The sequence below is a fragment of the Pongo pygmaeus genome, chromosome 19, assembly GCF_028885625.2.
Source record: "Pongo pygmaeus isolate AG05252 chromosome 19, NHGRI_mPonPyg2-v2.0_pri, whole genome shotgun sequence".
NCBI classification, from domain to species: Eukaryota; Metazoa; Chordata; class Mammalia; order Primates; family Hominidae; genus Pongo; species Pongo pygmaeus.
Genome location: NC_072392.2, coordinates 15,298,554 through 15,311,258, shown reverse-complemented (window position 1 = coordinate 15,311,258; position 12,705 = coordinate 15,298,554). Strand labels below are relative to the sequence as shown.

General features: G+C 39.0%; 1 protein-coding gene across 4 annotated transcripts in view; it reads left to right on the top strand.

The window, feature by feature from the left end:
- Window positions 1–12,705, top strand: part of TEKT3 (tektin 3) — a 38,942-nt gene that overhangs the window by 13,388 nt on the left and 12,849 nt on the right. For all 4 annotated transcript variants that reach the window (XM_054457402.2, XM_054457406.2, XM_054457404.2 and 1 more), the window contains exons 4-5: window positions 1,239–1,322; window positions 10,207–10,277. In XM_054457402.2, coding sequence (XP_054313377.1) covers window positions 1,239–1,322; window positions 10,207–10,277 — 155 coding nt within the window. The remainder of the gene's footprint in view (window positions 1–1,238; window positions 1,323–10,206; window positions 10,278–12,705) is intronic.

Here is a 12,705-nt window from a genome sequence, read left to right as displayed (position 1 = left end):
TATTAGAGGGTCCTTTTTAAAATTAGTCACATGAACAGATAAGCCTCCAAAGAGAAAATACAGGCGATCAACAAATATAAGAAAAAATGTTAAAGCTTAATGATAAAATACAAATTAAATCAATGAAATAACTACCTTTGGCCTATCAAATTTGCAATAATGAAAATGCATAACATTTAGAGCTGGCATAAGAGCAGAAAATGGGCACTTTCATATATTACTGGTGGGGCTATGGATTGGTAGAAATTTCCTGGAAAGCAGTTTGGTAATACCTATTAAAATAATCAGAGTTCCCCTCTACCCATTAATTCTTCTTCTGGTAAGTGATACTATTAAACAATTAGAGATTCACTCAAAGATTTTGTTCAACGATAGTATATCTGGATTATAGTATATATACCATTATATTTTATGCTTTTAAAAATTTAACATTATTTGGGAGTCCTATGTTATGGAATAGTCTTTGAGAAAAGCATTTTAACTGCTACATAATGTTCTTTCATACATAATTTATTGTTAGAAATTTAAGCTGTTTTCCATTAGAGCCACTAACATACTTTATCTCAAAGAATATTTCATGATTTGGGTCTACTATTTAATGTCAATACTAAAAAGCATAATATAAAGTTGTAAGAACATTATAACCTCTATCTTGTTAAGATGAACAAATAAAGTAGTAATAGGAATATGGCTAAATCATGTTTTCTACTTTTGTATATTTTTTTCTCTTTAGTGAGTAAAGGCATATTATTTTGATAATTGGGGAAACTAAATGACAGTTTAAAAATAATCACTGGGACTTTTGGCAACACAAATATTTTGATGTTTTTAAAGATAATCATTCATTTCTTCCTATTCTCAGTAGAAAATATTTAGAAATAATATCTTGAAGACTTGTGTCTCATGTTATTGAACTAACTCACCTGAAGAAAGTAATGCCAACTAATGCCCTCAAATGCTAATTTGTGGGGATCAAGTAAATGCCATCTGTTTCATTTTGTCAACTTTCCAAGTTAGGAATATTTTCAAACTATTTTAAGAGCTACCTCTTTACCTTTTAACTAGCAGCAGAGATTCATTTAGTTGTTACAGTCTGTTTCAGGCTAGATTTTCACAAAAGGGCTGGAAAAGTTGGTATTGGGAGTATCTATTGACTTATTTTTGAAACAAATTATTAGAGCTGCTAGTCATGGATTGTCAGTTTTTATTAGTGCTTTCCATTATCTGTGTATCTGTAGGTAGCCCGAGAATGTCTATTTCATCGAGAAAAGAGAATGGGAATCGATCTAGTTCACGATGAAGTCGAAACACAACTGCTGACGGTAAATATGGGGGAGATGCATCAGTCACAGGCAGCTTAGTTGTAAATGTGTGTTGAATATGTAGAAGCAAAAAAGGATGTTACATAAAATGACTTATAAGTAAAGCATTATCATATCAGATGCTGATAGCATTTAGCAAAGACATGTTTTTCTTGGTTATAATATATATTCAATGAGAATATGAAAATGCAAACAAGAGTAAATAAAGATAAAAATCACTTGAAGCTTTATTAGATAGAAATCACTATTAATTTTGGAGTATTTCAGTCTTTTTATTAATCATGCTTTTTTTTCTATCATTCTGTTGCATCTTTTTATTAATCATTCTTAGATAGGCACCACCTAACTCACACAATGATGCTCAGATATGTCTCCAAGATTCAAATCATTGTATTTATAAATTTGAATAGTGTATACTCATTTAAAATTATATTGGGGTAATTTTTACCATATCATTAGATACTCTTTTTTTTTTTTTTTTTTTTGAGACGGAGTCTTGCTCTTATCGCCCAGGCTGGAGTGCAATGGCACAATCTCAGCTCACTGCAACCTCCGCCTCCTAGGTTCAAGCGATTCTCCTGCCTCAGCCTCCCAAGTAGCTGGGATTACAGGCACCTGCCACCATGCCTGGCTAATTTATGTATTTTTAGTAGAGATGGGATTTCCCCATGTTGGCCAGGCTGGTCTTGAACTCCCGTCCTCATGATCTGCCTGCCTCAGCCTCCCAAAGTGCTGGTATTACAGACATGAGCCACGGCACCTGGCCTAGATATTCTTTTAAGACATGATTTTTAATGGTTATGCAGTGTTCTACAATGTAAAGGTGCTATCTTTTTTTTTTTTTTTTTCAATCAATCCTCTTACATAGTTAGGTTGCTTCCCTATCCCACTCATTTGTTTTCCTATTTTAATAGCACTGCGGTATACAGAAATATGATTATTGATAACTCTAGGTACTTCTGATTATTTCCTTAGAATGTATTTTGGGAAGTGTAATTGATGTGCCAAAGGTTCTATGCATTTGAAAGCTTTTGATATGTAGCCAAATTGCCATCCAGAAACTTACATTTGCATCTGCACTACTCCGCTGATTCTCCCACTAATCTCTCTTCCACCTTCCACCAATTAAATCTGGTTTAGTTCTAATTTCTCTGATCTTCACTTCTTAGACTTGTTACCACAGATCTCTATCATTTCTTAAGATTTCAGGTATCATGTACCTGGAGCCATTCCCAATCTCTTTTTTCAGCCCGGGCACTTTATAAAGTATTAGTTCTTCATTCCTAAGTACTTGCCAAACATTTTTTAGTTTGGTAACTTTTTTTTTTCTGGTTCACATTCATAAAGCCTGCTTAGCCTATTGCCTGTCCCTTTCTATTGATGGTACCAGTGTTCCTTCATCACCATGGCTTGCTGCCTGTTGTCTCCCAAACTCCTTTAATCAATTTCCAGCTCTTTTAAAAAATATCTGATTAATAAGAAATTCCAAAGCACCTTTCCTTCCCCAAGTTTCCCTTGGATCTATCCTATACATTCTCATGAGTTTCTTTTCTCTGCTATCAACTCTTCCTTGACTCCCTATTTTCTGCAGGAGAAAAATCCACTAAGGCCTCTCTTGTCTGACTCCCTCCTCTTTTCTCAGCTTCATTTCCCTGTCTGATTTCACAGAATTTCTCCTGCAGTGAATCCATCTTCTCTGTCCCTGCACAAGCTTTGCAGGGTCCCACCTCTTTGCCTTTTTTTAATTGGTCCTTGGTGAGCATTGAGTCCTTGGTAGGAAAGTAAGTATGACAAGGTAGCAGCCGAGTCCTCAGAGTAATTTTATCCCCACACGGCATCAACACCCTGCTTTAACATCGCTTAAATTTTCTTAGTGACCCATGACATTAAAGATGACAAGCAGACTTTTTTTCTTTGCTCTTTCCTTTCCTCTACTGTCTGGTTCTCTGAGAGAACTCTGAGTTGAAATAATATACTCAGGAAAGCCTTGGCTACTACAGAAAGGTTTTGTAATCTACTGTAAAAGTCACTGTCCCTATTGCTGTACAGGAGTGGTTAGAAATAGAACATTCTGAATGAAATAGTTTTGCAGTGATGGGTCTCCGCTCTTCTGTTTCTTCTTTCCCAGCCTCTGATGAATCTCACAAGCCTTAAAATAATCTGTCATCTACTTTGTCATCCTAACTGGATAGGAATTTACTATCGTCTCTCCTATGGCCTTTTGTTCTCACTAATCCTGAGATGTTCTGTATGAAATAAATTACAAGGCAGTTCTAACAGTTTAACTTCATCACCTTGCCACAAACACACTATGATATTTCCAACAGATTTTTTTTGGTACTTGGCTACATTTAGTGTTTCCATTACTTGAGTAGTGGCTCTCAAACCTGGCTACATGTTAGAATCACCTGGCAAAGGTTTTAAAAATATCAATGGCTGGGTCCCACACCCAGAGATGCTGATTCAAATCTGCAGCGGGGACTAGGCATTGATCTTTTTAAAATATCCCCCAGGTAATCTTAATGACTAGGCAGAGTAGAGAACAAGTGCCTCAGAAATTCAAAATATTGCTGAAAGAAATTAAAGATGACCTAAATAAATGGGCATATCATGTCTATGGATGGGAACATCCATAAACATGGATGTTCGTGTTAAGATGGCAATATTTCTCAACTTGAGTCATAGACTCAACACAATTCCTATCAAAATCCCAGCTGACTTCTTTGTAAAAATTGGTGAACTGATCCTAAAATTCATATAGAAATTCAAAGGATAGTGAATAGCCAAAATAATATTGAAAAAGAAGAAAAGTTGGAGGACTCACACCTCCTGATTTCAACACTTACTATAAAGCTGCAATATGTAAGACAGTGTAGTACCTGCATAACAATAGACACAATTTGAGAGTTGAGAAATAAACCGTCACATTTACCATCTATTGATCTTTGACAATGGTGCCAAGGCAATGCAATGGGAAGAGTGTCTTCAACCAATGGTATTTGGACAATTGGATATCCACATGCGAAAGAATGAGGTTGGATTCCAAATCACAACATACAAAATAGTTAAGTCAAAAGGGATCAAAGACCTATACATAAGAGCTAAAACTGTAGACTTTTAGAAAAGAACGTAGGCATGAATATTTGTGACATTGGAATAGGCAACAGTTTTTTAGATGTGATATCAAAAGCACAAACAACACAAGGAAAAGCAGATAAACTGGACATCATCAAAATTAAAAATGTGGTATTTTGAAGAACACTAGCAACAAAGTGAAAAGAGTTGTATGTAGAATATATAAATAACTGTCACAATTAAAAAAAAATCAACCCAATTAAAAATGGGCAAAGGATCTCACAATGAAATATGACTTCATACCCACTAGGATAGTTATAATAAAAAATATAGAAAATAACAAGTTGGCTGGAATGTGGAGGAAGCCTAATACATTGAATGTATTAGAAGCCTTATACATTGCTGATGAGAGTGTAAAATGATGCAGATCCTTTGGAAAATCGTTAAGCATGAATGACCCTGTATGAACCATAGGATCCAGTAGTTCTACTCCCAAGTGTCAGCCCAGGAGAAAAGAAAACATATGCCCAAACAAAAATTTGTGCATGGATATTTATAACAACATTATTCATAGCAGCCAAAAAGTAGAAACAACCCAAATATCTATCAACTGATGAATGGAAAAGTAAAATGTAAGATAGCTGTACAATAGGTTATTCTGCCAAAAAAAAAAAGGAGATGTGCTGATCTGTTGCTATAACATGGATGAATATTGAAAACATTATGCTACATGAAAGAAGCCATCACAAAGGACCACATATGGTAATTCCATTTACATGAACTTTCCAGAATAGGGAAATCTATAGAGACTATAAGTAGATTTGTGGTTGCTTATTATGAAAGGAGGCTCGCGGGATTGGAAATTGTGGGTGACAGCTAATGGGCACATGATTTCTTTGGAAGGTAATGGAAATGTTTTAAATTTGGTTCCGGTGATGATTAGACAACTCTGTGAATATACTAAAAACCATCAAACTGCACACTTTAAACAAGTGAATATATGGTCTATGAATTCTATCTCAACAATGCTGTTTCTTAAAAACAAGAACCACTGCATTGGAGATTTCTAGTTTCTAGGTCAGTAGCAGTGGGGGGCTTTATCTCAAAAAACTGACAGGGGTGGCTTTATCTCAAAAAACTGAATGTGCAATTAGAGTAATGGTTCATGAATTGAGGGAGGTGCTTCGGTCATTGCCAATTAATTGAAGTAGTGAATGTATTCTGTGGCTTATTCAAGGTAGTGGTATTGGCATATGTTTTACTTTTGACCAAAATAGGTCTTAATTTTTAGAATAATTAAATGTGTATTAGCAAAGGAAAGAAGTAACCTTAAAAGGCCTACTTTTGAAAGACATGGATGCAATGAAATATTTTCTTATGAATTCTTTGAATTCTGTTGACTATTACATTCAGTCAGTGATAGTTGATAACTTCTTACAGAATGGCTTCTGTTGGGGAGTCAATCATGGTACTATCTTCTTAGCACTCCCAGGCCGTGCTGACTCCTTGGACTTTGGAGCCAGATGAACCTGCAGAGTCATCTACCCTGCAGCCTGCCCTGGTCTGGGATGGGGACTGAGACAGCTGCTCAGAACTCAGGCTGAGGCTCTGGGCCTGGTCCCAGCTGGCCAGTTTCCTTCCCACAAGAGGCTTTTCCTTCCTCCGTGTTGCAGAAGCAGAAAGCAAAAATACTCCAGCCTCAGAGGTTTGTTGAGAATGCAACCAATGAGTTCCAGAGATGTCAGACCTGCTGCTGGAGAGACGTTTCAGCATTTCAGCCCAGTCCAGCCCAAGGGGGTTCTCCTCTAAGGACAGGATTGAATAGAAATCCTGCAACCAGCACGGAAAGAGGATCTGGATGGGCTCTGACCCCCAGCAATAAGAACTACACTCCTCACCTAGGTTTCTACCTCTAAGCAGGTTGTGGGACCGGAAGCTTCTCACAAGCAGCCATGCCAGAAAGGGTAACTGATGGGTCATCTTGGCTGAACTCAGGAACAAATACTGAGAATACAGATCTCTAATGAAAGGAAATGCCTCTGCTCGCTAAAATCAAGGATAAGTGAGAAGACAAGAATATTTGGTGAATCTATCATTAAAAAGCATTGTATGTGGAAACGAAATATCTGCACCTATAGGTGGTATTCGCTTATTAGCTAGATTCAATTCAGGCTTGCAGCTTGACTTTGAAGATCTGATTTCAGTAGCCTGTTCACCTGTTAGACAGGTGGTTTACCCACTTTCCCAAAACTTAAAAAGACTCAATTAACACAGGTAAATAGAACGACATATAAAGCCTCAACCTGTGGGAGCAGGGTCTGAGTTTAACGAGGACATCCAAGTAATGATTTTATATCCACAATTCAGGCCACAGCGCAGGATCAGCACTTGTCCACATTTGTGGCTGACACTCAATGTTTCTGTGATGTGGTGCATATTCCTCAGCTGAGAGTACAGGAGAGCCCACATCTTACATGAGCATTCAGTTCTAAAGTCATGAAAATCACCCATGTTACAATATTACGAGACCTAATACTTAACTGAGCACTCAGCGTCTACTAGGCACATAATTATTTACCCAATAGCCTGGAAAGATGGGTATTATTATCATTAGTTTATAACTTGCCCCTGGTCAGGTTTAGCAAGTAGCAAAGACATTTGAACCAGGGCTGTCTGACGCCGAAGCTTGTGGCTTTTGTTAACATTTTAATTTTGTAAAAAATGTGTATATATTCATGGGGTACAAGTGCAATTTTGCTTCATTGATATATTGCACTGTGGTGAAATCAGGACCTTCAGAGCATGTATCACTGGAGCAACGCACATTTAACCACCAAGCAACCTCCCAACATCCCACCCTCTTCCCTCCCCTCCTTTGAGTCCCACTGTTCATTCCACACTCTCAAGGCATATGTTTTCAACCACTGTTCCAGCCAAGACCTGGGAGTGTGCACAAGAAGGGATTTTCACTTGAGGTGATGGGAAGTAAAAGGCTGTGAAGTCTCTATCCCACCTCCCCAAGCCCCACCTCCCAAGAGGTGAACTGTAACAACAGATGCTTCATGAACGTTTCAGCCACTCAAATAGTAAATAGTAGGATGCATTCAAGGTTCTTCAAGCAACTGGACATGATTCCATGTTTTGTTTTCATCTGAAGCCCACAAATGAAACTGCATTTTAATCACTTTAGTCACTGTAATCTGAGAAGCTCAATGAAGTCAGTGTGACCCTGTAACTCATGGGGCCTGTAATTTCTCCCTAAGTCAGGGATCTGGAAATGTTGGACCCATTTTCCAGGTTCCTAAATGTGCAGTTCACTTCCTTAGGTGTGAGGCAGCAGCCAGAGATCTAGTTAGATGAAGGCTCTTCCTACGCTTCTGCTTTCTGTGTGTATCCCCCACCTTCTTGCAAACTTTCTTCCCATGGGCAGGTGAGGGAATGCTTTGTCCTTCTTTTGCTGTACTGTGGTATTTCAAGGCCACCTCCATGTATGGGTACAGATGGATGGATAAGATAGCATTGGGGACAGTCCCAGAGGCCTTTGGCTTTGGGCTTTTTGTATTCTCATGAACTCTTCTGCCCCCAACCATCTGACATTCATCATATGACATTATTCAAATTCACATATAAAAATTATTGTTGGCCAGGCACGGTGGCTCATGCCTGTAATCTCAGCACTTTGGGAGGCCGAGGTGGGTGGATCACGAGGTCAGGAGATCAAGACCATCCTGGATAACATGGTGAAACCCCATCTCTACTAAAAATACAAAAAATTAGCCAGGTGTGGTGGTGGGCGCCTGTAGTCCCAGCTACTCAGGAAGCTGAGGCAGGAGAATGGCGTGAACCCGGGGGGTGGAGCTTGCAGTGAGCCAAGGTCGTGCCACTGCACTCCGGCCTGGGAGATAGACAAGACTCCATCTCAAAAAAAAGAAGAAAAAAAAAGTTATTGTTGTAGGAATTTTTTACAGCAAGAGTCTCATTAAATGCATTTTTTCCCCCCACTAAAAGTCCTAAGAATTTCCACTCTGTGCTTTATGTACACAAAGGACAAAAACACACTTTGGGGTTTTAAATGGTCCTTTCTAAGCAGGATTCCATGCATCTTTTGCTAAAATCTCATCAAAGTACACACAGGTACACATACATACGAGGCACTGAGAAAGATAAAAACTGAACACAAACATACTAAGACTGATGCACAACCTACTGTGAGACTGGGAAATCTTGCCTGCTTGTCAAGGCAGGGAGAATGTTGGTGTCAATGTGTGAAGGGAATTTAGCTCTTCCTTTATTCCATTAATTCAGATACCAAACAACCAGACAGTAGGGTGATCACTCTAGACATATTTGATATTTTTATGTTAAACAAACAATAAAAGAAGAACACTACATAGGTGAGTAATACTTCATATTGGAGTGGTGAAGGCCTTTATTATCTGATTGACAAAGGCAGAAACCAAAAGGAGATATATTTGATAGATTTGACATCATACAAATCAGAAACATCTATATCAAAAGCACCACGCACATTTATAAAAGCAAAGGCAAATTGATAAAAAAATTGTGACATATATAATACAAAAGACTGAATTTCAAACATGTTTATAACCCTCACAAATGAAAAAGAAAAAATAAATGACAGAAAAAGTGGACAAGCATGTGAACAGGCAGCTGACACAAGCAAAAAAGGCAAATGGTGAACAAATGAATACTCATAATATCAGCTTGCAAATTTAGGAAGGTTTGCTGCTTTTGGTGGGGCAGTGGGGGTGTGGTTCCATCACATTGGTGAACATGGAAAGGAGTGACAGTGGGCACTTGCTGGGTAAGACAAGAAAACACATGTTCATTTGTTGTTGTAAATGGGTACCACTTTTCTGAAGGGCAATTTGGCTGTACTTGTCAAAACCTTGGAAAAAGGCATACTCTTTGGTGGTGTCTAAATATTGATCAAGGTCATTCATCACAGTATTTTTTAATGTCATGGGAAAATGTTCAAGTTTAAAATGTCCCAAAGCAGTATGCATGGTATGACAACTTTTTGGCTGAGGAAATGGTAACAGTAACGATGTGCACTTTTTAAATATCTTGGTGCTATTCTGAGTTCCTGCATTTTCTAATGTGCATAGAAATTTCAAGGGGGAAATAAATGTTGATTTAATAGTCTCTGACATGTTACGGGCTAATGGATACATCCTAGCAGCATCAAAAGGCAACGTGTGTGGTCCAGTAGAGAGGCCTGGCTAGCACAGGTGTTTGTACAAGGACGGGCACTGGGCTGCAGTACACAAGCAGGAGGGGAGTGCGACCCCCCAGGGTGGAAGTCAGCCTCCATGTTTGGACCCAAGCACTATCTTCTGGAGGATACATGTACTGCCAGAGAGAAGCTTCTTTTGGCTGTGCTTTTTTCCTCCCTGACTTACTTTGTCTTGGAAGAATAGCTATTATAGATGAAGCCGTGCATTTAAATTTGACTTTGTATATTACCAGAATTTTTTTTTTTACTGTTTTAATTAAGGACAGGGATAAAAAGAGAGAAAAATCCTAAAATTTTAACTGTGTCCCCACTTGTTCCATAATATAATTTCCCCATGGTCTGACCTATAAAGGCTGCACCTTAGTCTGATATTTAGATTGCAGTATCATGGAGCATGTAGATAAATAAGTGGAAGCAAAATTGTTTTCTTGTTTAACTTCACAGTATTTTAAGAAACAAAATTTTCCTTCATTGATGTTTTGTTACATTGCTGATTTTGAGTGTTATATTCAATAATGAAAACATTAATGTGTTTTTTTTCCAATTGAGTAGGAAGTTGATACTATCCTGTGTTGTCAAGAAAGAATGAAGCTACATTTGGATAAGGCTATTGCCCAACTTGCGTAAGAGCTTTATGTCTCTATACAATTCAAAATCTGTCATTGAACTATACTTTCATGCTTCTCATTCAAATTTCTCTTAATTTCTTATAAGGACACACACACACACACACACAGGCATATACACATATTTTTATTCAAAAGTTAAGATGATTACTTGATACCCCAGCTACTCTGATGTGATTCTTACACATTGTATGCCTGTATCAAAATATCACATGTACCCCATAAATGTATATACCCACTATGTACCCACAAACATTTTTTAAAATAATACAAATAGACACTTTGGGAAATTAAGGCAGGAAAATCGCTTGAGCCCAGGAGTTCAAGGCCAGCCTGGGCAATATAACGAGACCTCAGCTCTACAGTTAAAAAATAAAAATTATCCAGGCATGGTGGTGGGTGCCTGTGGTCCTAGCTACTTAGGAGGTTGAGGTGGGACGATTGCTTAAGCCCAAGAGTATGAGGCTGCAGTGATGAGCTCTGATTGTGCTACTGCACTCCAGCCTGGGCAACAGAGAGAGACTCTGTCTCAAAAACAAATATATTTTTGAAAAATAAGTACATGGAGTACTTGCTTTAAATTTTTATTTAAATAAATAATTCTGAGATGCTGTGGGAAGGATTTCTGCCCTCACTGGAGTGTAACTAAGATTTCTTTTAACTCAAAAGACTGGCATTTTTTTTATATAAGAGATTGACTTATACTTGTTCAGCTCTAACATTTGAAAAAGTAATGAGTGGTGGTTTATTTGAGTGTTTATTTTCCATACCTCCTTAAAGATCTGGCCTCTGCAGCGGCCGGGCGCGGTGGCTCACACCTGTAATCCCAGCACTTTGGGAGGCCGAGGCGGGCGGATCACGATGTCAGGAGATCGAGACCATCCTGGCTAACACGATGAAACTCCGTCTCTACTAAAAATACAAAAAATTAGCCGGGCGTGGTGGCAGGCGCCTGTAGTCCCAGCTACTCGGGAGGCTGAGACAGGAGAATGGCGTGAACCTGGGAGGCGGAGCTTGCAGTGAGCTGAGATCGCGCCACTGCACTCCAGCCTGGGCGATGGAGCAAGACTGTCTCAAAAAAAAAGAAGAAAAAAAAAAGATCCGACCTCTGCAATGATTACACCCTTGCAATGCTCCCTGCATCCCACAGCATTGTAATTGTTAACCCATCCTATTCCTCACTAGAATACACATTCATCCAGGGGATGGGCTCTCCTTTTCTTGGCGATAGTAGGTACTTAATATTTATGATTGGGGGTGGGATGAGGAATGAGGAGGGGGAAGAATAATAATAAAGAAGGTCTCAGGCAATGATCACAGCTGTCAGCATAGGAAAAGTATTGGCCAAGACTGTTGGCTAACATTAAGTAGAAAGATCAGTGCCATTTGCTTATGGCCACAGAAAGAGGTAGTGTCAAATATGCCACCCAATAAGAGAGGTGATTATGTGTGTTATAAAAGCGTCCATGCTGCTCATTTAATTTGCCCACCCTGTGCATCAGGATCTGAACACCACGAAGGTTGGCGAGGTTTGTGTGCTGAGATTGTCTTGAGCTGTGACTGGAAGGGTTTTTAAATTTGGAAATTGGTGAGGAGAAGCAAAAGAGTAGTTAAGGATGACTGTATGTAGTTTCTGCTCCCTAGGAATTTTAGAAACATGTTTAGTGTGGTTCAAAGCATTGGTTCTAGTTCCTAATTCGCATTTTATTTCATAGTCTGGAATTTGCTGCCCATCTTTTGTGTTCTTGGCTGTTCTTGGCCTAGATTGTTCTACTGTGGAACAGCCTCATCTCGTATAAATCCCTGTTACAAATTGCCTCAATACTGGCTGTATTGCAGACCTTTGCAGAAAGTTCTGTGTATATGTACCTGTTTGGAATCTTTGTTGTTGATCCTTTAAGGAGATTGGCTTTCCTTTAATACACAGTGGGTATAATGCCTACCTCACTTCCCGGGATGGCTTCTCCAGGATTTGTGGGGGGCCACTGTGCTCTGTCCAGGGCAGGTGACTGGAAGAGAGTTTATCAACTACACTTGTTTCAGAAGGAGCAATGAAACCCTCAGCTTGGATCTCAGCTGAAAATAGAATCTCATTAGGCACTAACAGGGCAGCCAAGGTCTTCCCATCTTGGGCTGTAAGACGTAGTGATGGGATGCTGCCTTAAATGCCTGCCCAAGCAGACTCTGAGGCCAGATCAGAGGGTGTCCAGGCAGCCCCAGTTCTAAAGTCATAAAAATCACCCATGTTACAATATTACGAGAGCTAATACTTACTGAGCACTTAGCATCTGCTAGGCACATAATTTTCTTCCCGACAGCCTGGAAAGATGGGTATTATTACCATTAGTTTATAACTTTCCTCTGGTCAGGTTTAGCAAGTAGCAAAGACATTTGAACCAGGGCTGTCTGATGCTGAAGCATATGG